We start from the raw sequence: 21659 nt of genomic DNA, 5'->3' as shown, positions 1-21659 counted from the left end.
CGGCTGAGTTTGCCGACGAGCCGGCGGAGCGCGGCCAGTTGCAGCAGACGCTGCTGGAGGCCGGTCCCCCCCAGCTACTCTCCTACACCCACCCCCACCCCCGCGCCACCCCTCCCCGTAGCTCCGGGCGGGGCGGGCGGCGCTGCTGTAACCCGAGCGCGCCCCTACAAAGTGCCCGCGCCCGCCGTTGCCGCGGCAGAGCGGGGCTGGACTGAGCGCGGAGCCGTGGCTCGCCCCGGTGCCGTGCAGTGCCGTGCCGAGACGAGCCTCATCCCGGAGCCAGCCCCAGCCCTGCCCGACATGGGGCCACGACGGCGCTGAGCCCGCCGGCACACGGACTTTGCCCGGGCCTTCCCCGCGCTGCGCGGGCGGCTCCGCCGAGGGAGCCCATCACAGCCGGTAACGCCGCCGCCCGCGACCCTCGTCCTCGGGATAATTCCTCGCGACCTCCCTCCCGGGACGCTTTCCCCTATCCCAGTCACCCCGACACCGCTCTCCCCGGGATCCTCCGCGGCTCACCCCCGCTGTACCCAGCTAACTGCTCCCTGCCTCCTGGCCAGGCTGCGGTTGGCCGGAGTGATCGCGTTCCCTGCACCCAGGCGGGGTCCCCCGACCCGTGCCGTGTCCCGAGGGAGCAAGCTGGAAGGAAGCTCACCCTACCCAGAGTCCTCCGTGCTCTATGCACATCCACTCCCGGGCTCCCCTGGGGACACCGCGCTGCTGCTCCACCGCTCCCTGGGACCAACCACCCCATCCCCACCTGGTCGGGGCACGCGTGGAAGGGAGCTGCTCGCCGAGCTCAGCTCACTCTGGCCCTACCTGTCTCGCAGGGTGGGAGCCGGTCTGGAAGATGCGGCTCCTCTTGCAAGTCCTGATGGGGCTGCTGCTGGCGGCTTCTGCCCAGGGCAGGGCAATGGAGCCAGGTACGATTACAGGGTGGGTGAAATGGGGCTTGAAGGCGGTGTGGGGGGGGTCCTGCTTTCTGAACGCTTTCCCCTCTTCGCAGCGAGTCTCTGGAACTGGGGGTGCTGGGTGCTGACCCTGGGCATGCAGCCCCACATCCCTGGCCGTGGGTCTGGGCTGATGGGAGCTGGGGGGCATGGCTCGAGGGGCCAGCATCTCCCATTACTGGGCGAGGAAGTGTGGAGGCTGAGAGGGGCAGGGTGGCTCCCGACAGACTGTTCCTGCACGATGTGGGCTCAGCTCGTTCAGTGGACGTGTATGTCAGAGCAGGATGGTGTGAGCACAGCGGGCTCTGGGAAGTTGTGCGTGGCTCTGTACCAAGTGTGTCTTGGTGTTGGGTACAGGAGAAGGACGTGTCCCAAGGGAGCAGAGGCCCATCTATCCCCTGTCCTCTGTGTGATAGCCACACAAGATGGCAGAGGATGCAGGCAGTCAGTCTGTGGTGGGCTTTGCTACGCTGGCAGTTGTGTTGTTTGTGACCTCTATTTGCTAGCCATCAGCTGACAGGGCACCACTGCCCAGCTCAGGCATTGCAGGGGCCAGCCAGGCTGGGGGGATCTCAGCTGTGCTTGGTGCACGCAGAGATCTGACAGTGGGTGACCAGGAGGGTTTGGTGCCCTCTTTCGGTGAGGCACAATGGGTTTGAGCACCCTGCGCCACTGGGAGTGGCCCTTACAGAACAGTAGCATATGTGGCCTTGGACTGGGACTTGGCAGCTAGGGAAGCCATGTCCCTGTGCTTCAGGGCAGAGTCCAGCCTTTGCCTGCCTCTGGGGTGGCAGAGCAGGTATTGGGCTGTGTTAACACCATGTGCCCTCACACTGGAGTGGGTCCTGTCATCGGGGAGAAATGAGCACCAGGCTGGACACTCATGGCATCCCTCCAGAGCTATTTGAGAGACCATTGCTGGAGTCAGAAGAGGAACATCTCCTGCTGGATCCAGGCAACACGTTGAAGCTCTACTGTGATGCCAACCAGAGTGGTGCCAACGTGGTCTGGTACAAGGAGTCCCGTCCACTCGTCCTGGGAAATCGCATCCGCCTGCGGCAGAACCTGCTGGAGATCTCAGAGGTCGCCTACGAGGACTCAGGGCTCTACATCTGCCGGGCGCAAGGGACTGGGGAGATCCTGCGCAACTTCACCATCTCCATTGTGGGTAGGAGCCCTGACAGCACCTAGCTGCCCCTCGGAGCAGCAAGGCAGCCACTGCCCTCCAAGCCCTGCAGGCAGTTACATCCCTCTCAACTTGTTTTCTTTTGCAGACTCACTGGCTTCAGGTGATGATGATGAAGACAGTGATGGAGATGGTCCCCACAGAGACCGAAATGAAGATCCCATCTATATGCACAGAGGTTAGTGCTGCTCTGGGCAGGAGAGGACAGCTGGGGCAGGTCCAGGAGTGCAGGGCACTGCTGCCTCCTGCTCACAGCATGAGTGGCTGGGAGAAGCTCTAGCAGCCTTCATGCTGCTCTTTGGATGACGCCTACTCTTTGTCCCGCACCTCTTCAGCTCCTTACTGGACTCACCCACATCGGATGGACAAGAAGCTGTATGCAGTACCCGCAGGAAACACAGTGAAGTTTCGCTGCCCAGCCTCGGGCAGCCCCAGCCCCAGCATCCGCTGGTTCAAGAATGGGCGAGAGTTCCGGGGGGAGCACCGCATCGGGGGCATCCGGGTAAGGACCAAGTCTCTGCACTGCAGCCTCCCTTCACTGGGTGTGGTCCCCCATCACATCTCACCACCTTACATAACTCTTCTGCAGCTCCGGCACCAGCACTGGAGCCTGGTGATGGAGAGCGTGGTGCCTTCTGACCGTGGAAACTACACCTGCCTGGTGGAGAACAGGTTTGGCAGTATCCACTACAGCTACCTCCTGGATGTGCTGGGTGAGGGCTCCTCAGTGCAGCGGTGGTCCTGGCTCCTCACTTCCCCTTGAGGGGTCAGGGTCATGGGAAGAGGGTGGAGGAACCTCTATTCATGTCCTCTCCACTGGCACAGCCTGCATGTCCCTGACACTTGAGGGATGTGGGGATGGAGTCCAGGCTCTGGTTGCGCTGTTCTGCTCTGGGGCCAAGGAAGGGCTCTCCATGGCTGGGTGGAGAGGGAGGGAGAAAGGACCCCTGCTCTGGGCCACTGTGTTGGTGACACCACTCTGCTCTCTTCTGCACAGAGAGGTCCCCGCACAGGCCCATCTTGCAGGCTGGATTGCCTGCCAACACCACAGCCCTGGTGGGCAGTGACGTTGAGTTCTTCTGCAAGGTCTACAGTGATGCCCAGCCCCATATCCAGTGGCTGAAACACATTGAAGTGAATGGCAGTAGCTATGGTCCCGATGGGGTTCCCTATGTGCAAGTGCTCAAGGTAACAAGGGCTCAAAGCACCTGGTTCCCAGATGCCCTCTCCAAAGTGGTGACAGGGGAGAGCACGGAGTCCCCTGAGGAGAAGGGATGCTGACCATCCATGCATCTTCCTGGCAGACTGCAGACATTAACAGCTCTGAGGTGGAGGTGCTGTATCTACGCAATGTCTCCATGGAGGATGCTGGGGAGTACACCTGCCTGGCCGGGAACTCCATTGGCCTCTCCTACCAGTCTGCCTGGCTCACTGTCCTGCCAGGTAGGAGTGAGGGAACTGATCTGGGAGCTGAGACACCCAGCATGCAGGAACCATGGCTTAGACCAACTCATTCACTTCCTCTAGAAGAGGAGCTGGTGCGGGAAGCTGAAGCCCCCGAGGCCAAGTACACTGACATCATCATCTACACCTCGGGCTCACTGGCTGTGGCCATGGCCATCATCATTGTGGTGCTGTGCCGGATGCAGACTCAGTCAAGCAAGCAGCCCCTGGAGCCCATGGCAGTCCACAAGCTCTCCAAATTCCCACTCATCCGACAGGTGGGTGCTAAGCTGGAGCCCTTGGGTGTGTGAGGGGACCTTAGTGTCAGCTGGCTCTGTGAGTGCCACCTGGGCCTATCATAACCTCTGCTGCTGCCAGACCCGCTGCCTCTGGCATCTCCCTTGCGCTATTGCTGTGAGTGAGGGCTTCTGCAGCACCATTGGGTCTCTGTACCTGGAGCACCGGGCAGGAAGGCTAACATCTCTTGGGCTCTCTCTGCAGTTCTCCCTGGATTCCAGCTCCTCCAGGAAGTCCAGCACATCCCTGATGCGTGTCACCCGTCTCTCCTCCAGCTGCGCTCCAATGCTGGCTGGAGTCATGGAGCTGGACCTGCCCCTCGATGCCAAGTGGGAGTTCCCTCGAGACAAGTACGGTGCCATTCAGGGCAGGTCTGGGACTGGGGGCTGCTCTCCCCAGCCACTCTGGGGACAGCAGCATGTGTGTGCTGGATGGGGAGGTCTCCAGCCACCACTGGATACCACAGTACTGCTATACCCTAGGGTGCTGGGACTCAGCTTCAATAGTGTGGGCTAGGCATGCTGCCTCTGCCCTTTGGGGTTTGGCCATGCAGTGGTGGGGAGCAGGGCCATCCCTGAAATCTCTCACAGTTCTGTCTGTCCCTGCCAGGCTTCTGCTGGGCAAGCCCTTGGGAGAAGGCTGCTTTGGCCAGGTGGTGCGGGCAGAGGCTTATGGCATTGACCGAGAACGGCCAGACAGAGCCATCACCGTGGCTATCAAAATGCTAAAAGGTAATGGCTCCTCTGCCAGTGTCCCCAGGCACAGAGGTGGCATCCCTGCCAGCTTGTGGTGCCACCCCAGCTGGCACTGTGACACAGCCATCCTTTCCCAGACAATGCCACTGACAAGGATCTGGCTGACCTCATATCTGAGATGGAGATGATGAAGCTCATGGACAAGCACAAAAACATCATCAACCTCCTGGGAGTCTGCACGCAGGATGGTGAGGGAGCCCTACAGGTTGATCTTGGGCGGGAGACGGGCAGGGCCCAGGGCTGTTGGGGAGAGCAGCAGGTGGGATGCTGGGCTGGGGCAGGGGCTGAGCAGAGCTGACACCCTTCCCAGGGCCGCTGTACGTGATTGTGGAGTTTGCTGCTAAAGGCAACCTGCGTGAATACCTCCGTGCCCGCCGCCCCCCAACACCTGACTACGCTTTCGACGTCACAGCGATGCCAGAGGAGCAGCTCTCCTTCAAGGACCTGGTCTCCTGTGTCTACCAGGTGGCCCGTGGCATGGAGTACCTGGAGTCAAAACGGGTAGGGCTGACACAACCTGCACAGGCTTCCTGTGCTTTGCAGTGCCTGGGATGGGCATGGTGGTGAGAGAAGAGCTGTGTCCTTTTCACTTTCCTCTGAATCGGGAAGGAGAGCCCATCCCTTTCTCCTTGGCCGTCCAGAACCTCCCAGACACATCCACCAGTAAAGCTCAGGGCAGCATCTCCCCTGAAATTTATAGCCTATCCTAGCCCCTGGGTATCTCCCCACTGCTGTGCCTATTGCTGCAGCCACCACAGCATCGGGGTGCCCCCACTACTGAGGGGTGCATGGGAGGGGAGCAGCAGCTCTGGGTATGGAAAGGGGACACATGGAACTGGAACAGCCATCTCACACCCCCTGTGGGCGATGCTCCCCTTCTGCAGTGCATCCACCGTGACCTGGCTGCCCGCAATGTGCTGGTCACAGCAGAGAGTGTGATGAAGATTGCTGATTTTGGCTTGGCCAGGGATGTCCATGACATTGACTACTACAAGAAAACCAGCAATGTGAGTGAGGAGGCATGGGAGAGGAATGGGGCATGGGGTACAGGGAACCTTGTCCAGGGCTGAGCAGAGGGTTTGCTCCCACAGGGTCGCCTGCCAGTGAAGTGGATGGCACCTGAGGCCCTGTTTGACCGTGTCTACACCCACCAGAGTGATGTGTGAGTCCCTGGACTGCTGAGTGTGCTGTTGGGTGTGGGACAAGAATGCTGTGGGTGTGGGACAAGGCAGTGCCATAGGGTTATGCATTAACTGGAGGGTACCCCTGAGTAGAACAGGGATAGTCCATGGGACAGCAGCAGTGAGGAACATCCTTCCCAGGGGTGATGCCACTCTCTACTGTCCCTGTTCCCATGGCACCACAGGGTGCACTGGGGTGACTTATGGTCCTGCCTGCCTGGGGACAGGCCCAGGATGTGGTTGACCCTTCTTTGCCTTGTGTGATCCCAGATGGTCCTTTGGGATCCTGATGTGGGAGATCTTCACACTGGGGGGCTCCCCCTACCCTGGCATCCCTGTAGAGGAACTCTTCAAACTGCTCAAGGAGGGCCACCGCATGGACCGACCATCTAACTGCACCCATGAGCTGTGAGTACTGGTCAGGCAGAGTGGGCAGGGGGCAGAGTGAGACCCTGCTGACGCTCCCTCATTGCCCCTTCGCCCCCAGGTACATGCTGATGCGGGAGTGCTGGCATGCTGTACCTTCACAGCGTCCCACCTTCAAGCAGCTTGTGGAGGGACTGGACAAGATCCTGGCAGCTGTTTCAGAGGAGGTGAGCATTGAGGAGTCCAGTAGGCGGTGGGGTGGGCAGCACTGGTGGTGACAGCACTGTCTCTTCCGGCAGTACCTGGACCTCTCCATGCCCTTCGAGCAGTACTCGCCCTCCTGTGAGGACACCGCCAGCTCCTGCTCCTCTGACGACTCTGTCTTCACCCACGACCCACTGCCGCTGACTCCCTGCCTCTTCTCCTATCCCAGTGTGAGGACTTAAGGGCAGGCAGGGAAGGGTGATGCCAAGGCCACCTCTAGCCTTAAGGGGAGCGGGTCTGGGTGCCTGCAGGTTCCCTGCTTTGTCCAATGTGAGTGGTGGGTGGGCAGAGCCCTGAGCCGAGCCACAGCAGCAGGGCAGGGTGTCTCTCTCTCTCCGGGCTCTCTTTTGTCTCTGAACCTTCAGTCCTGGCTGAGACCTGCCTGGCATTGCAGGACAGTGGCAGCCAGAGCCCCTCTAAGTCAGGCACTGCCTGGGATGCCCATGGCTTCGCTCAGGGACCCAGGCTTTGGCCAGAGCTTCAGTGGAAGTATCTCTGGGTGGGAGCACTGCTGCCTGTGGGCTTCTGCTGCATCTGTACATAGCCATAGAGATGAATATTTATGTACATGAAATATCGACCTGATAAATTATTTTTTTTATTAGACCCTGGCAGAGTTTCTGGGCTGCTTCTGGGCTGATGAAGGGCTGAGCTGAGCTGGGAAGGCAGGTTGGGGACTTTCTCCTCACCCCAGCCAGTGCAGGGGCCTGTGAGTGCTCCAGGGGAGCACAGAGGCACTGCCACAGGTGCAGGAAGCAGTGTCCCCACTCCCGTGCCTCCAGGCCCACTCCAGCACAAAGCACCCTCGCATCTGTTCCCCATTAGCTGCTGCTGCACTAAGCCACCATGAACTCCGCTACCAGCATCGCCCTGAAACTGATCCCTCAACTGCCGCAGGCTCACAGGCTGGGAAAGCACTCTGGGGCCCAGCCCCATGTGCTGGGGACCCCCTGCACCCCCTGCCTGTGTCAGCCCTGAGACTCTAGATGAAAGTGAGTTACTTGCTCTGTGCTGCCTCCCCAGAGACCCCATACCTCTGTGAGTGCAAACTGGGGAGCTTCAGCTCCCGGGCCTGATCTCTGGTGCCTGGTTTGCCTTCCCCCACCCCACTTAGCCCATGGTGCCCGGCTCTGCCAGGAGCGTGGGCAGGCAGGGCTGCAGCTGTCTCAGCCCCTCCTGCCAGCCCACTCCCTGGGTCTAGGGTTTCATCAAGGGCTGGGTGGCCATTAGCCCCAGGATCTTATTTCCTCCTTCAGCTCCCAGCTGCACTTGCAGTCCTCCAGCCTGGAAGCTGTTTCCCCAGCATGGCCTGCTCCAAACCCACCCAAGGGGAGAGGGGTTGCAAGGTGCTGTGGGACAGTACCTGGACCTGGAGCAGCAGAGTCCCTCAGCCCTGCCCACTGCTGTCCAGAGTCCAGGCTTGAGGGGTGCATCTTGTGGCTGCCCTTGCATGGGTGCATCTTAGCCATGGGTGCAGTACTTGCCATGTATTGCATATGCTAGGAAGCCCAGCAGCCTGGAAAGCCATCCTGGGGCTCCCTTCTCATCACAGCCCCTTGCAAGGCTGATGGGGAGAGCCCAGCCTCACCAGTGTGCTTGCAGCCTCTATTGCCAGCCCTGCTCATCTTTACTGTGATGAGCCCCAACTCCAGCACAGCAGACAGAGGCAGACAGCCCACGGGCAGGTGTGAAACCTGCCTGTCCCGGCAGCCTGCCTGCCTGGGAAGGATCCCAGCTGTCTGCTAATGTGCCAGAACCAATGCATTTTGCACAGCCCTGAAAGGGACATTCACACGCTGGAGGGCAAATTGCTCAGGCTGGCCAAGGGGGCAGCCTGGCTCCCAGCTGGGACGGGGGATGAACATGAATGGGTGCATGGGAAGTGGGGCTGAAACCCTGGGGGCTGTGTCCTGCTTGCCCCCACCTCACTCCAGGCTGCAGTCTCCATACTGGAGGGCAGCACAGAGAGTAGGCAATGCTCTATGTCCAGCATGGTTTGTGTAGCCAATTTCCACAGCCAATTTCAAAGAGTGAGGCAGAGGTGGGGGCTCATTAATCCTTAATGCCAGGTGGGTATGCACAAGGGGACACAGTGAGCAGGGACCTGCTACCCCCTGCCACAGCCTCACTTAGTCCTTGCTTATGTAACAAGGATGCTGTGTATGGAGGCAGCACATGGGTGCAGGCAGTGCCTCATCCTCTCAGCCCAGGGATGCTTTTGGAGCCTCACTCCAGCACAAGGGGCTGATCCACATCCCTAGGTACTGGTGCATCCCTGAGAGCTGCAGCAGCGGGTGCCAGTGAGCTGTGCCAGAGACAACTCTGCTGAGTACAGGGCAGCTGGAGCCATGGCTGGGCAGGGAGGCAGCCCAGGGCATCCTGCAGCCCCACGACAACTGGAGGCGGTTTTTATTGTTTAACATTCCTGGTATTTTCTGTCAGGGCTGAACCAATTGTCCTTAATCCGCCAGGCTCTGCTGGCCAAACAAGTGTGGCTGAGCCATCGGCATCCTGTCCCCACAAACAGGCCCCTTTTGTGAGGGGGATTTAGCATGTAGCCCAGTAAATCCCGCTGGTTTCCTGAGGCAGCGTTCCCACACACCACACCCCCAACCCCTGCTGCCTGCTCCCCAGTCCCCAAGAGCTGGCATTGCTCCTTGGGCCCTGGCATTGCTCCTCAGCCTGGCCCTGCCCCTGGGCACCCGACCTGCCTTTGTCCTGAGTCCAGATACCTGCTGCCTGACCAGAACCTGCCCACCTGGAGGGCTGCCTGTAACCCCTCTGGCCAGGGTCCCCCAGCATGTTTCTGGGACATGTCTGGGGGGTTGAGGGGCTTCCCAGCTACCTTTCTGCACTACTGATCCTGGGCAGGATGTTGTGGTCCTGGAGGGATTCTATGGTTCTAGGGGATGCTGTGGTCTTGAAGGAGATACTGATCCCTAGAGGAGATGGCTCTGATCTGGGGGTTGGGAGAGAATGCTGAGTTCTGAAGGAGATTTGACAGTCCTTAGGGGGGTGCTAAGTCCTGATGGATATGGCTCTGGTCCTGGGGGATGATGAGTCCTGGAGGAGACAAAGCACTTCAGGAGCCAGGACACTGGTTGGTTCTTCATTCCAGTTCTGGGATGTAGCTCCCAGCCCCTATCCCAGAGATGCCTTTGCTTAACAACTCCTGGGGGGACAGGAAGTGCTGTTCTCTTTTCTCCCCAAAACAAAGGCAACAGATTTTTATCTCCAAGAAGAATCTGGCCTTTGTGAGATGCAGAAAGCTTCTGCCCCCGGGCAGGGAGGGGCTGAAAGGCACCAGGCTTCTGCCTCCCCCACCTGGCACTGCCTCTCTGCCTGCTGCTGCCTGGCACACACCTGCATGCCCTGTCTTTGTCCCATGTTTGTGCCCCATGTACCCCACTGCTGTCCAGGCAATGAAGGGGAAGGAAGGGTCCCCATAGGTTGGTGGGTAAGGAAAGGGGACCCATAGGTACCCACAAGTGGGGGCACCCTATGCTGTTTCCTGGGGGCACATCTCAGAGAGAGAACCCTCCCCAACCACAGAAACACTCACCCTACAGATGCATCCTCTCCCCGGGCCACACAAACACACAACACCCCTCACACACCCCCCATGCACAGGTATACATCCCTCACGCACACCCCTTCCACACAACCCCTCCTTGTACATGTACTCACGCACTCCCCTACACCCCATGTACAGCCCTGTACATCCTCTTTCATGCACCCCCATCCCGCACACACACACACACACACACACTCTTCCTGCAACGAGCTGAGCACTCAGGACCAGTGCTGGTTGTGGGGCCCCTCCTCCAGCCGGGGCCCCAGCGAGCGCAGCCGGCGGGCTGCCCCCTGCAGCCCCTCTCCGACCCGCCGCATTCTGCGCTCGCCCGGCCGCGGCTGGCAGCGGGTAGGTGAAGCCGGGCGGCGAGCCCCATCTCCTGGCCAGAAGGAGCAGCTTTGCGCCTGCAGGATGCGCAGAAATTAACCCCGGGGCGCTTCTCACCCACACCTTACCAGCTGGAGACAGTGACCTTCACGCCAGGCCAGCCCTGGGACTGTGTTGGTTGGAGGGGTGACAAACTAGGCTGGGAATAATGGTCTGCGTCATGGGGCCGGTTGCTGACTTCGCTCTCCATCTCATTACCCTCGCAGACGGATGGGGCTGGGAGTGGGGCAGAATGGGAGATTTAGGTTGCAGAGTGCCACCATGTGCCAGTGTCTACCCTACTTATACCTGCTCCAGGTGATGGAGAGCAGCGTGGAAAGGGCACAGGAGACTTGTGAGCCTGACTTTACCTTAAGTGTATAGAGCAAAACCCATCGAGGGGTCAGCCTGGCTGCCCAGGGCTGGGCCCAGTACATCCCCTCAGCTGGGGATGGGGGCCAAATGTCTGCCTGAGGGATGGGAGAGCAGGGAGGTCCCTGAGAACAGCTGCAGCACTCAGACAGGTACTCTGAGCTCTGGTCCCTGGGGGACTATCCCTGTGATGCACAGGGCTGCTGGCATGACAGTTTTCCACCTGACCGCAGGCCAGCAACAGCTCTTCTAAGTAGGACAGGCGAGCTCATCACTGATGTAGCTTGTCCCCAGCAGCTTGTAGCGTGGGTCCTGCCTCTCACCCATGGCCCTTGCGTGTCCTGAGGCTGCTCCTGCCCTACCTGTCTTTGGGGCTAACCCACTAAGGTTTGGGGCAGGTGGAGAGAGCAGCAGAGCAGGGTGGGCTCATGGGAGGCCAGGGTCACCCCAGCATAGGCAGCAGACCCCTGCGCCGGACTCACTAGGTCAGCGAGGAGAAACCCTGCCGGTGCAGGCGGAGGCGGGCAGCCCTGCCTGCCGCCACAGAGCTGCGGGCATACACCAGACTGAGCTCCACCGCCTGCCCCGGCTCTCTGCCGCTGCGTCTCCGGTGGTTTCAAATCCCCCAAGCCTTTTCCCAGTGGAAAGGGGCCCCCGGCAAACCCTACGGGCAGGATGCTCTTCTCTCCTCCTCTGTTTCCTTCCTCTCCCCCAGCCGGGCCAGCCCTCCCTCCCCCTGGCCGCCGCAGCTACTTAACCCTTTCGTCCACGCTTCGGGCCACGCGCCAGCCTCTCTGCAACGGGTCCTGCCCGCCCTTCCCACTTTGTGTAGAGCCCCGGTGGGGTTTCCCGGGGCCGCGCTGGCCACAGGCCCTGCCTGGCCCCCTCTTGCCATCCCTGCACCTCTGCAGTGCCCAAATGTCTGCCGGAGGCTGGACAGCCGCAGCCGGGAGCTGCTCGCAGCAAGCTCACCCTGCCCACAGCTCCCGCGGGACCCGCGTGGGCACCAGATCATTCCAGGCTGGGGCGTGGGGCTCCCCGGGGACCCTCCCCGCCCCCCATCTTTCCGGGAGAGAGTGAACGGGAGCCTCCATCGCGGTGCCGCGCTCCCTCCTGCATCGCTGCGGCGGCAGGGAGCAGCCATTGCGGGAGTCGGGGCTGTGCACTGGATGCTGTGCATGGAGCAATGCGGAGCAGACATGGCGGCAGCCGGGGTCGTGCATCGGGCGGTGGGGGGTTGGGGAACGGGACTGCTCTCATGGGGCAACGGCACCGGGCTGTGGACGGGGACCGAGGCCTCCAGAGGGAGCCTGCAGTGCCGTCCCGCTCTGAAGCCATTGCCCTTCAGAGGCCCCAGAGCCCCCAGCATGCTCTGGGAAGCTAGGCTGGGTGAGGGGGTGAGCCTGGCCATGGCGGGGCTGGGGGCACGCAGGCAAAGCCCGGCAGCTGGGAGACTTCCTGTGAGGCTGCTGCCTGCCCGTGCTGCCCTGCCGCAGCCCACAGACAACGCACTGCGTGGCGCTATCAGGGCCGGCCCTTGCTGCCTGATGTGCCACACATCCGGGCAGGAGTGCTGCAGCAGCATGCAGGGTGCCATTTGTTTGCTCCTTTGCCGGAAGAGAGGGAATGGGGCTGGGCCCTTCCTATGGGCCCTGGCTGTGGCATGGGGAGAGGTGACACAGCAGACAGTGAGTGCAGCTGAGGGCATTCCACAACCCCCACCCCATACCAATAACCACATGGCTGTAGGAAGCACTGCTGTGAGCACCACAGGGCCCCATTAGGGCACCCCTAGCAGGGATGTGCCAGGGGGGCAGTGGTATGGGGACAGGCCTAGGGGTGCTGCAAGCCACTACCACCCAAGTGGCAGAGCATCTGCCCACCCCAGATCTTGTGGGGCTGTGCAGTGCCATGTGCCCACAAGCAGAGGGTTGAGCCCTCAGCAGCTGGCACTCAGTGGGGACAAGAGCTGTACATGGGGACAGTGTGCAGGCTGGGTTTTCCAGCATAAGGGGGCAAATAAGCAGGACAAGGGCAGCTGTTGACAGTCAGGGATTAAATCTCTCCTCATGCCAGCCCTCACTCCCTGGGTTTTGGGTGCCAGGCTGTGGGGCATATGGGGTGCTCTTGTCCCGAGCAGGGCCCTGCCCACTGCTGTGGGGGTTATAAATAAACCATTGACTATTTTGGGAATGTGGTGGAAACGTGTGTCAGGCTCCTCCAACAAGAAAGGAGGAAAGTCGGCTGCCAGGGCTCTGCCCAGGTGTGCCAGGGTGTGGCTGCTGCAGCCAGTGCTAATCTGAGGAGACTGTGCTGAAGGGATTTATCCTTTTGTGGTAAATCCAGATGACCCCACACAGACCAGGTGCTGCTTCATCTCTGTGCAGGTGGGGAAGACCATGTAGACATGAGGTGCAGAGCTCATGCAGCGATGGGAGCAGGGCAGTTCCCATTCCCACATGTCACTGCACCACATGGGCACTGAGCGAGATGGCCCATAAGCAGGGTGGGTGTCTCCAGCCACGCCCAAATCTGGGGCTTCGTAGCTATAAACATGTAATGAGCAAAACTTCCAACCATGGTGCATCCTGCCAAGTCACCCCACCTTCTGTGGGTGTTCTTGAGTGGCACCAGACTGAGTGTGGCAATCTCTTGGTGGTGGCAGCATACTGGTGCAGGGACAACAGGTTGGGTAGATAAGTGTGGCCCCTCTGGGACAGATGCTGGGGAGGAATGATTGCCCCATTGCCAGATGCAGACTGCACTGGGCCAAAGGGGCAGCTGGAGAAGCCAAGCACAGTACAGGGCAGCTCACAGGTTGAACCCTGCTGCCTTGCTAAGATGCCATCCCACAGCTGCTCCCGGATGGTGTTTTTGGTGGCTGCACCCCACCGGGGTGGCGAGGGACGGGCAGCCGGTGCTGCTCGAGTGTGCATTGAGGCGGCTCCATAAGCCCTACCCGGAGCGGGGGGGGGGGGCAGCATGGCCAGGCCGGAGTAGGGGAGAAACAAAGGGCAGTGTCGGGTGAGGGGGAGCGGGTCCACCAGGGCAGCGCCGCGCCGAGGCCAGACGAGCCCCGCGGCAGCACCCAACTCCCCGCCTGGCACCCCGGGGGGCGGCCGAGCCCTGCCCCCCGCGCGGCCCGGGCAGCACCGCCCCGGTGCCACATCTCTTGCTCTGCCCGGGCCGCTGCCCCCCGACCGGCCGCCCCCGCCCCGTGCCTGCCCAGCCGTGCCGGTGCGGCAGTGGCGTGGAGCGGCGTCCGGACCCGCACGCTTGGCGGCGGAGACCCCGGCCCCCATCTGGAGGTAGCGACGGATCCGCCGCTGCTGCCCGCGGGCGGGGGGGGGGGGGGGGAGGAGGGGGGGAAGCGGCGGGGCGCCGGTGGCGACCCGACCCGGCGGAGCAGGCGGGCGCGGGGCCGGCTGCGCGCCGCTCGGCGGCGGGAGGGCGGGCGGGAGCGCGGCGTTCGCTGTCCGGGAGCGGCGAGGACAGCCAGGCCGTGGGCACCCGGGCGCCGCTTCACCGGCAGGCGAGACGAGGCACGGCACAGCGGGCACCCCGGAGGGGCGACAGCTCAGCCCGCCGGTGCACGGGAGGGCGACGAGGGGAGCGCGGCCGGGGCACCGAGCCCGGACCGCGGCGGACAATGGCAGAGGGTGACTCGAGTACGCCGGGGGCGGGCGGCGGCCCTCGACCCCCGCCCCGCTGGCTGCCCATTGGGACCGAGGCTGGAACTGGGACCAGGGCCGAGGCGGGGCGGGCGGCCCAAGCCGCTGGGCAACAGCCACCGCCCGTCGGCTGCCCCGCCGGGGCGCAGGGCCCAGCCGACTCCATTTTGTTGGCGCCCGCTCCGCTGCCGCACGCAGGCCCCGCGGCCGACGACGCGGATTGGGGGAGTGTCGGGCGGCGGCCAACTGGGGCGCCGGGGCCCTCAGGTGAGGCACGGCCGGGCAGCGGCTTCCAGATTCGCACCGCCTGTCCCAGCGCGGCCGCCTGGTGTCCCTCCGCCGCTGCCTAAGATGGAGGTGGGGACGGCAGGTCCGAGGGTGCAGAGCCGGGCAGGCCGCACCGCCATGTGCACGGGGCCTGGCCGGGCCGGGCAAGGCCAGTTGAGCCGGACCGCAGGCGGGGAGCAGGGCAATGGCGGGGCACACCGTGGGGGGGCAGCACTGAGCGCCCCCTTCCCCACCCCCTAGAGCGGGTGGCGCGCACGGGGGGGGTGTGGGGGGGGCACCCCCCGGGGAGGGGGGGGGAGGATGGCCCGCGCGGGCGCGCGCTGATTGGCCACTGCCGAACCCCAAGAGCGGGTGCGGCGGGCGCGCGCGCAGGCGCGGGGGGCGCGCGCCGGCGGGATGGCGGCTGCGGGCGCGCGCATGCGGGGGAGGGAAGAGGGAGGCGGTGGAGGAGCAGCGCTGGCGGGGCCTGGCCGGGCCGGGTCGGCGCGTCTCCTTCTCGTCCCGTACGGGGGGCAGGCGGCGAGCCGGCCGCGGCGGCCGCAGGTGAGCGGCGCCCTGCAGAGTGGCGAGGCGGCACTAGGCTAAGGAGAGCCGTGCCAAGCCGAAGCCGGGCAGCTTGGGCCTAACGCGACGGCGGCGTCGGCCCGCGCAGGGCCGGCGGAGCTGTAGCGGGCCCCCGGGCACGGCTGCCATTTTGCGGCGGCGGCCGGGCTGACCCTATTGTGCTGTGCCCGCAGGTGGATGCTCGCGGCCCGGCATGGAGCAGGCCTGCGAAGTGAGCCGCCGCAGTTGCCTCGTCCCCTTCGGCACCTCGCTGGCGGTCGCCGAGGCCAAAGGCGGCCCCTTCGGCGAAGGCCGCGGCAACGAGCCGCCGGCCATGCAGCTGGCCACTGCTAAGTCTGTCTACAGCCAGGACCCTTCGTCCTGCTACATCCCGCTGCGCCGGCTGCAGGACTTGGCCTCCATGATCAACGCCGAGTATCTCGGTGGTGCCGCCGACGGCGCTGAGGCCCTGCCCGACCCCAGCTCGCCACCCCCACGTCTTTCTGCACAGCAGGACCCAGCGGCAGGCGCTGACGGACCTGGCCCAGCGGTCGAGGCGCCCCACGGGGCCCTGGCCTTCCCTCTGCTCCTACGGGACAGCGGGGAGGAGGTGGCGGCGGAGGAGGAGGAGGAGGGCACCGAGACGCCGGAGGAGGAGGAGGAGGAGGAGGACGACGACGACGACGACGACTACGAGGAGGAGGAGGAGGAAGAAGAGGAGGCGGTGGACGGGGAGGAGGAGGTGGCGGCCGAGCCCGGCTCGCAGAGTCGAGGCCACCCCGGGCCGCAGCAGGACCCGGGCAGCCCGCTGCCGCCCCGCTTGCAGCCAGCCGAGCTGGTATCGACGACGGTGCCGGACGGCGGCCCCGGGGAGAAGCCGGAGCCTTCCGCCACCGCCGCGGCGACGGCCCTGCAGCTCGTAAGCATCGACGCGGGGGGAGGGGGAGAGGGAGGCGTGTGCCGGGCGGGGGACCGCGGCCGCTGCCATTTTGCGGCGGAGGCCGGCGAGGCGCGGTGCGGCGGAGCTGTGCTGGGCGCCCTCGCAGCCGGCACCCTCGAGGGCGGGCAGCCATCTTGCCGAGGGGACCCTGCCGAGGCGCGGGGGGAGGCTGTGGCCGCTTCGGGCCCGCGGTTCGGAGCTGCTCTGGGTGCTCTGCCGGAGGTCGCCGGGCTGTCATCGGGCTCTGCCGCACACCTGTGCCCCGGCACGACCAGCTACGCTCCCTCCGCGTTTCTCTCCCTTCAGGAGCAAGAGGCACCATCCCTCCGCCCTACAACAGTGGATCGCTGCGGAGTTTGGTGGAGTTTTTTTCCGTTACAGGGTGTTGGTTTTTTTTTTTTTAACCTGAGACGCAGGAGCAGAGCTTTTCCACTCTCCTGCCTGCCCCAGCTTTAACGTTGTCGGGCGGCTCTTTGTCTGGCCTGGCTTGAGGTAGCCAAGCCGTGAGACTTTGGCGATGGTCGGGGAGGAGCCGTGTCATGGCTTGACAGACCTCACGGGCAGGAAACCTCAGAATGACTTTTTTTTCTTTTCCCCCTTTCCAATTTCTTTGTACGCTTAGAAATTCCTTCGGTTTGTTTTCTTGTATTTGCTTAATATGAAGAAAAACTGAGTGACTTCTGGAGTTCTGAGAAGAGTTGGATGAATTCAACGTTTTTCTGTAGTGTGCTCCAGAATGACAGTTCATTTTCTTAAAGGGTTTCAGCATGACTTTTTTATTTGTAGATCTCAAGGCCTATTTCCTGTGGTTCTTCAGTAAATATTATTTTTTCTATTTCTTAAAGTTTTTTTTTTCCAAACTGAAGGTTCCTTATTGAAGGATGCTCTGGGTTTTGAGTATTTTTTGATGCTAAGTGAAAATTAACTCATGTGACAGCACTGACACTGAAACCGTCTTGCTCTTTTTAATTCCAGTAGAGCCACTCATGCTGAACAGATGCTACTGGTGCATGTAGGACCTGGGGAGAAACACTTCCTTTCAGCTGTGTTCATTTGGGAACGTGCAGTGTTCTTGCTGGGTGCTCTGGGAGGTGGGGAGCGCTTCTCACCGAGGGCCCACGGAAAGGCAATTTCAGGAAGATGCTGACAGCGGCTTAATCCGTTTGTAGCACAGTTAGACTCAGCTCTGGCTCTGGATCATGGATCCTCTTGAGTGTTCCTTGGGAAGAATCTGACTCCTCTTGGAGTAGTCTTCAGTCTCTGGGGGTAAAAGGTTTGTGCATATACTTAGCTTTGTAGCAAAGCAGGGTTCTCAGCAGGCATGTGCTCAGTGATGCGGTTGTGGGAGGGTCTCACTTTGTAAACAGAAGCTAGGAGAGGTACTTTCACAACACTTGCCTCTGTTATCAGTGGCTTTACAACGTGCTCCACAGAACTGCAGCTTCTACGCTGTCAGAATTGCCTTAGTGATTAAGCCCGTTGTTTGAATATACAACAAGGGGCTGGCTTTTCAGTAAAACTGCCTTCCTGTAGTCCAGTGTTAGCTGAAGTGTTCTGGTGACTTAAAAGCATAGCTGCTTTCAGAGAAAAAAGCAAAACAAAACACTGTTTAGCCAGATTGGAATCCCTCTCTCCTTGAGTCTTGCGTTCTTACTTCAGTAAGTAAGTTTGGCTTGTCTAGTAGTCCTTCATTTTAGCTTGTGGGATGGGAAGAAATAGGGGTTTTTCTCTGTGCCAAGTTACCCTTGAGACAGTTCAAATCTTTTGAATTGTTGATCATGATATAGTAGGTAGGATTAACCAAACTTGCTCCTTAAATCATATATTCACACAGGTATTTAATTCCAGTCTCATTTGTGTTTGAGTAACTGGAGTCAACTCCTTTTTGAGGCTCTGCTAAACTGTAAAACAAAAAAAAAACCCAACCACCACAACCCCCCCAAGAGTTCTGCACTGCTGTTTTTAGGGTAGCTTGTCATAGCTAGGCTACTCTGTCAGATAATCACTTTTACCCAGCTTGGTGATGGGGCTCCTTCACCTTACAGTGAGACTTTCTCAGAGATTTTTTTTGCTTGAAGCTCATGGCTTTGAGTGTGCCCCTTGCTGGTCAGACTTCCTCTTTCACCAAATGGAGGAAAGTGTGCATCTCTCTCGGACTTCTGTGGCTGCCCCTGGCAAATTTTGAATTCTTCACCAGATCATTGCAAACTCCTTTGAAAAGCCATTTCCAAAACGCCAGGACTGCCTCCGGCAGAAGGGCCAACGTTTGACTTAAGTCTTTAGCGGGATGCAAAGTCTGTCTTTTAAGTAATGCCTCTGGATGGGAGGGTGGCAGCAGGTATTGTTTCACTTGGGGATTTGTTGATAGCCCTGACATCCCTTGCACTCCAGACAGAGGAGGGCTTGTTCAGGTAGCATTCAGTTGTAAAGAGGGATGTGCATATTCTGAAGTGAAGTTAATCTTGATTTTAAGGTTGACTGCAGCTCTCCGTGCTTCCAGCGGCTACTGCCACGTTTTGCGTCGGAGAGGAAGAAATTTCGGCAGTGGTTCTCTGGTCTCATTCTGCTCCAGAAGTGATGACAGTGACTGCCAGCAGCTGGGAGCTTACTTTCTTGTACACATGTTGGGTTCTTAATGTGAGCTTGGTTTTGGTGCTTTCCTGGCCTTTGAAAGTTGTAGAGGACAGCATTTTATGGAGGCAGAGGGAGAGCTGAGCGCAGGCTCAACCGCTGGAGCAGGCTATATGGAGCCATGTAAGGTCTGAGTGGTGTAGGTCTTGCTTGAACTTGATTCCTGAGGAATTAGAGCAGGTGGTCTCATTTCTAACAGAACTGCTGTGCTGAAGTTTTGCTTTTCTACATAACTGCAGATGCCATGTTATTTGGCTTTCACTCTGTCACTGATTTTTCATTGCTGCCTACAAAGTATGTAAGAGCCGTTTGGTTTATGGAGCTGAACACTCAAAAGCAGAGGTCTCAGATTTAAGCATGTCTGTACCACTCACGGTGTGTGTGCATGTTGTGCAGCCTAGAGTCCAGTGTTACACCTTCACAAGCTACTTATTTTTTGTCTGTGGGCCCTGATGGCTTCAGGCTGCAGCATGTGTGGTGCTCACATGAGGCACTTGCTCAATGTGGCTTTTCATTCTTCTCATACTATTTCCTTGTTGTCCAGCTCCATGCTGTAGGAGTGTGTTGTTTGGGTAGTGGTGATGAGGAAATGAGGTACAGGGAAATCCAGAGCCAGATCTTTCATCACTTTGGATGGCTGCTTCCAGTGTCTGGATATAAGGAATGAGCAGGGCATGTGTGTAGGGCTTCTGGAAGGTTTTTGCTTTTCCAGAACCACACTGATTTTAGTTAGTTATTTATTTATTAATTAAATTATGGAAAACCAGTTAGAGTCATCTCCTTAAGCCCTAAAATTAATCCATGATAAACTTCAGGCTTTTCTTGCAACCTGCACCTGTGGGAGAGTAGTTTCCTTACAAAATGCTTGTGTCCCTGTGTGAGAGTTACTCTGGCTCTTGGTTTATTAACTGGTTTGTCTAGTGCCATTTCTCTCTGTGCTAAAAATAAAGGAAAGGAACTGATGTCACGTGGCTGATACTTGCTACTCCTGTAAACATTTCTGAAAGGGTCTCATACTACAGACTGTTGGTTTGAGGTGTAACTAACTACTGGTAATGTTATATCCCTGAGATACAATGGGCAGTAGGCATGACAGTGGTTGGTTTGAGCAAGGAATGTAAATTTCCTTGATCAGTTGACATCTTCCTGCTAGGGAGGTGAATTCCATCTGGCCATCTGTGCTTCCTGTGGGCACAGTCTCCCTCTGTATGCACCTGGTGAGAAGACGTTCTGGGTGCACTGCTGTCTCGGAGGTGCTCAGAGTGCCTCTGATCTTGCACACCCTTCTCTTCTCCGTTCAGGATGCCGCTGTTGGTAGGGCATTCTTGCTTAGATTGGCTGTGCAGTCTGCTAGTGTCCACTGGACACCTGCACTGAACTGCATTCCTGTCTTGAATAGCTCTGAGCTTACCCACAAAGGACTTCAGCCATGGTGGGCATCTGGAAGAGCAGCTGTTTCCCTGATTAGGTCATTGTCCTGGGTTGTGTTACTGCTTGAGCATAATTTTTTGAGGTCCTTCATGACTTCGGTGCTTTCATGATGGGCATGGTGCTGCATTGCTGCTTTGTGGTGGTGGTAGTGAGAAGCGTGGGTGTTAAGGTGCTGCCACAGCAGGATTGTGTCTCACTGAGGTATGAGGAGCAGCTCACTTTGAATGACAGCAGATTTTTGAACAGTCTATAGGATCTAGAGCTCTCCTGCACGACAAGCTGATTCCTGGAAATGTTTCTTCTAGTATTGGCTGGGATTGCTGTTACTTGTCCTGGCTGCATTTGTGTTCTCTAACCTTGTGTTGTGATTAGGTGTGAAATAGTGTTTGTGTGTGTGATGTTACAGAGAATACTGTGGTTTCTCCAGTGGAAATGGATGTTCTGGCTACTCATTGTGCAGTGTGAAGTTCAAATGATCAATGCCTTTGTGGTTCATCTGCTGTCTGAGGCTGAGCCTGACTGCCTGCAAATAGCAAAACCAGAGGTGTTTTCGTGCAGATTAGGGTAGTCTTGAAGGTGAGGTTTCGCTGAATACAACGGTAGGAACCTCTGTGTTGTTTCTGCTTTCTATATTTAAAGCTCGTAAGCACGTGTAAAGCTTGGGTGAGAGGGACTGTTCAAGCCATGTCCTGGTTAACATACTGTCTGCAGGCACAGGGACTTCAAGTCTCTAGTGAAGACTGTTGCCAAGGGAGTGCAACAACCATTCTGCTGTGAAATTCTGCTCTATACAGTGTGGCATGCTTTGTATATCACCTGCTACTGTTACAGGAAAAAATGGCCAACTAGAGCCACAAAATCGGCTCTCACAGGTGTTTGTTGTTTAGAATGTGTGCTTGCTGGTGATTTCTTTTGGAAAAGTGTATGTCCCCTTCTTTCCTAACATGCATTGCTGAGAGTATGATTCTAGTTCTGCTGTTACAGCTTCCTCTAAACCCTTGCTTAAAAATCAATGGTAGTGTCTCGGTTTGATGCTGTAGCAGTAGTGTTTGACTTCAGGGCAACATGTTTCAGTTTTGCATGAAGTCATTGTTGAGTGCCTTTTGCAGTACACCAGCTTCTTGTTGCACCTCATTGCACCCCATTCCCAGAAGTGGGATCAAACTTTGTGAAACATAACCTTTACTAGTTTGGGGCGCTTTTTTGATATCCCAATGTTAACTGAAACAATCTGCAGCTCACTGAAGAGGTGTTAACTCTAAAAATGATTAACAAGGTGCTTGAGCCCCAAGGGGGGTGGAAAAAGTGGTGGTTTCTGAGTTACAATTGAGACAATATTGTTTAAAAAGACATTCTTAACTCAGAATGACAGCGTTACGGGTGATGATCAGCTTGCAGTGT

The 21659-nt window shown here is 58.9% G+C and overlaps 2 protein-coding genes across 3 annotated transcripts in view; both read left to right on the top strand.

The window, feature by feature from the left end:
* Nucleotides 1-545: 545 nt before the first annotated feature.
* Nucleotides 546-7432, top strand: FGFR4 (fibroblast growth factor receptor 4). The gene is made up of 17 exons (XM_009904618.2): nucleotides 546-923; nucleotides 1849-2118; nucleotides 2225-2314; nucleotides 2472-2638; nucleotides 2726-2849; nucleotides 3134-3324; nucleotides 3441-3579; nucleotides 3664-3857; nucleotides 4081-4226; nucleotides 4486-4607; nucleotides 4709-4819; nucleotides 4942-5132; nucleotides 5516-5638; nucleotides 5723-5793; nucleotides 6083-6220; nucleotides 6300-6405; nucleotides 6478-7432. Exons 1-17 carry the CDS (start codon nucleotides 680-682, stop codon nucleotides 6622-6624), a joined length of 2574 nt encoding a protein of 857 aa, XP_009902920.2. The 5' UTR covers nucleotides 546-679; the 3' UTR covers nucleotides 6625-7432.
* A 6814-nt stretch (nucleotides 7433-14246) lies between these two features.
* The window catches only part of NSD1 (nuclear receptor binding SET domain protein 1), a 62918-nt gene continuing 55505 nt past the window's right edge, over nucleotides 14247-21659 (top strand). The window contains exons 1-2 of one of the 2 annotated variants that reach the window (XM_054168383.1): nucleotides 14247-14692; nucleotides 15451-16175. In XM_054168383.1, the coding sequence (XP_054024358.1) occupies nucleotides 14404-14692; nucleotides 15451-16175 (1014 nt within the window). In that variant the 5' untranslated portion in view covers nucleotides 14247-14403. Of the gene's footprint in view, nucleotides 14693-15147; nucleotides 15257-15450; nucleotides 16176-21659 lie in introns of those variants that run through there. The other variant, XM_054168384.1, reaches the window with a different exon arrangement.

Source organism: Dryobates pubescens, chromosome 16 (genome assembly GCF_014839835.1).
Source record: "Dryobates pubescens isolate bDryPub1 chromosome 16, bDryPub1.pri, whole genome shotgun sequence".
Taxonomy (NCBI): domain Eukaryota; kingdom Metazoa; phylum Chordata; class Aves; order Piciformes; family Picidae; genus Dryobates; species Dryobates pubescens.
Note: the sequence above shows the minus strand (reverse complement) of the source record. Positions and strands in the feature narration are given on the sequence as shown.

Coding starts and splice junctions, on each gene's coding strand:
- FGFR4 (XM_009904618.2), top strand. CDS start 680: ATGCACATCCACTCCCGGGCTCCCCTGGGGACACCGCGCTGCTGCTCC. Junction 924..1,848: donor GGGCAGGGCAATGGAGCCAG/GTACGATTACAG, acceptor GCATCCCTCCAG/AGCTATTTGAGAGACCATTG. Junction 2,850..3,133: donor CTACCTCCTGGATGTGCTGG/GTGAGGGCTCCT, acceptor TCTTCTGCACAG/AGAGGTCCCCGCACAGGCCC.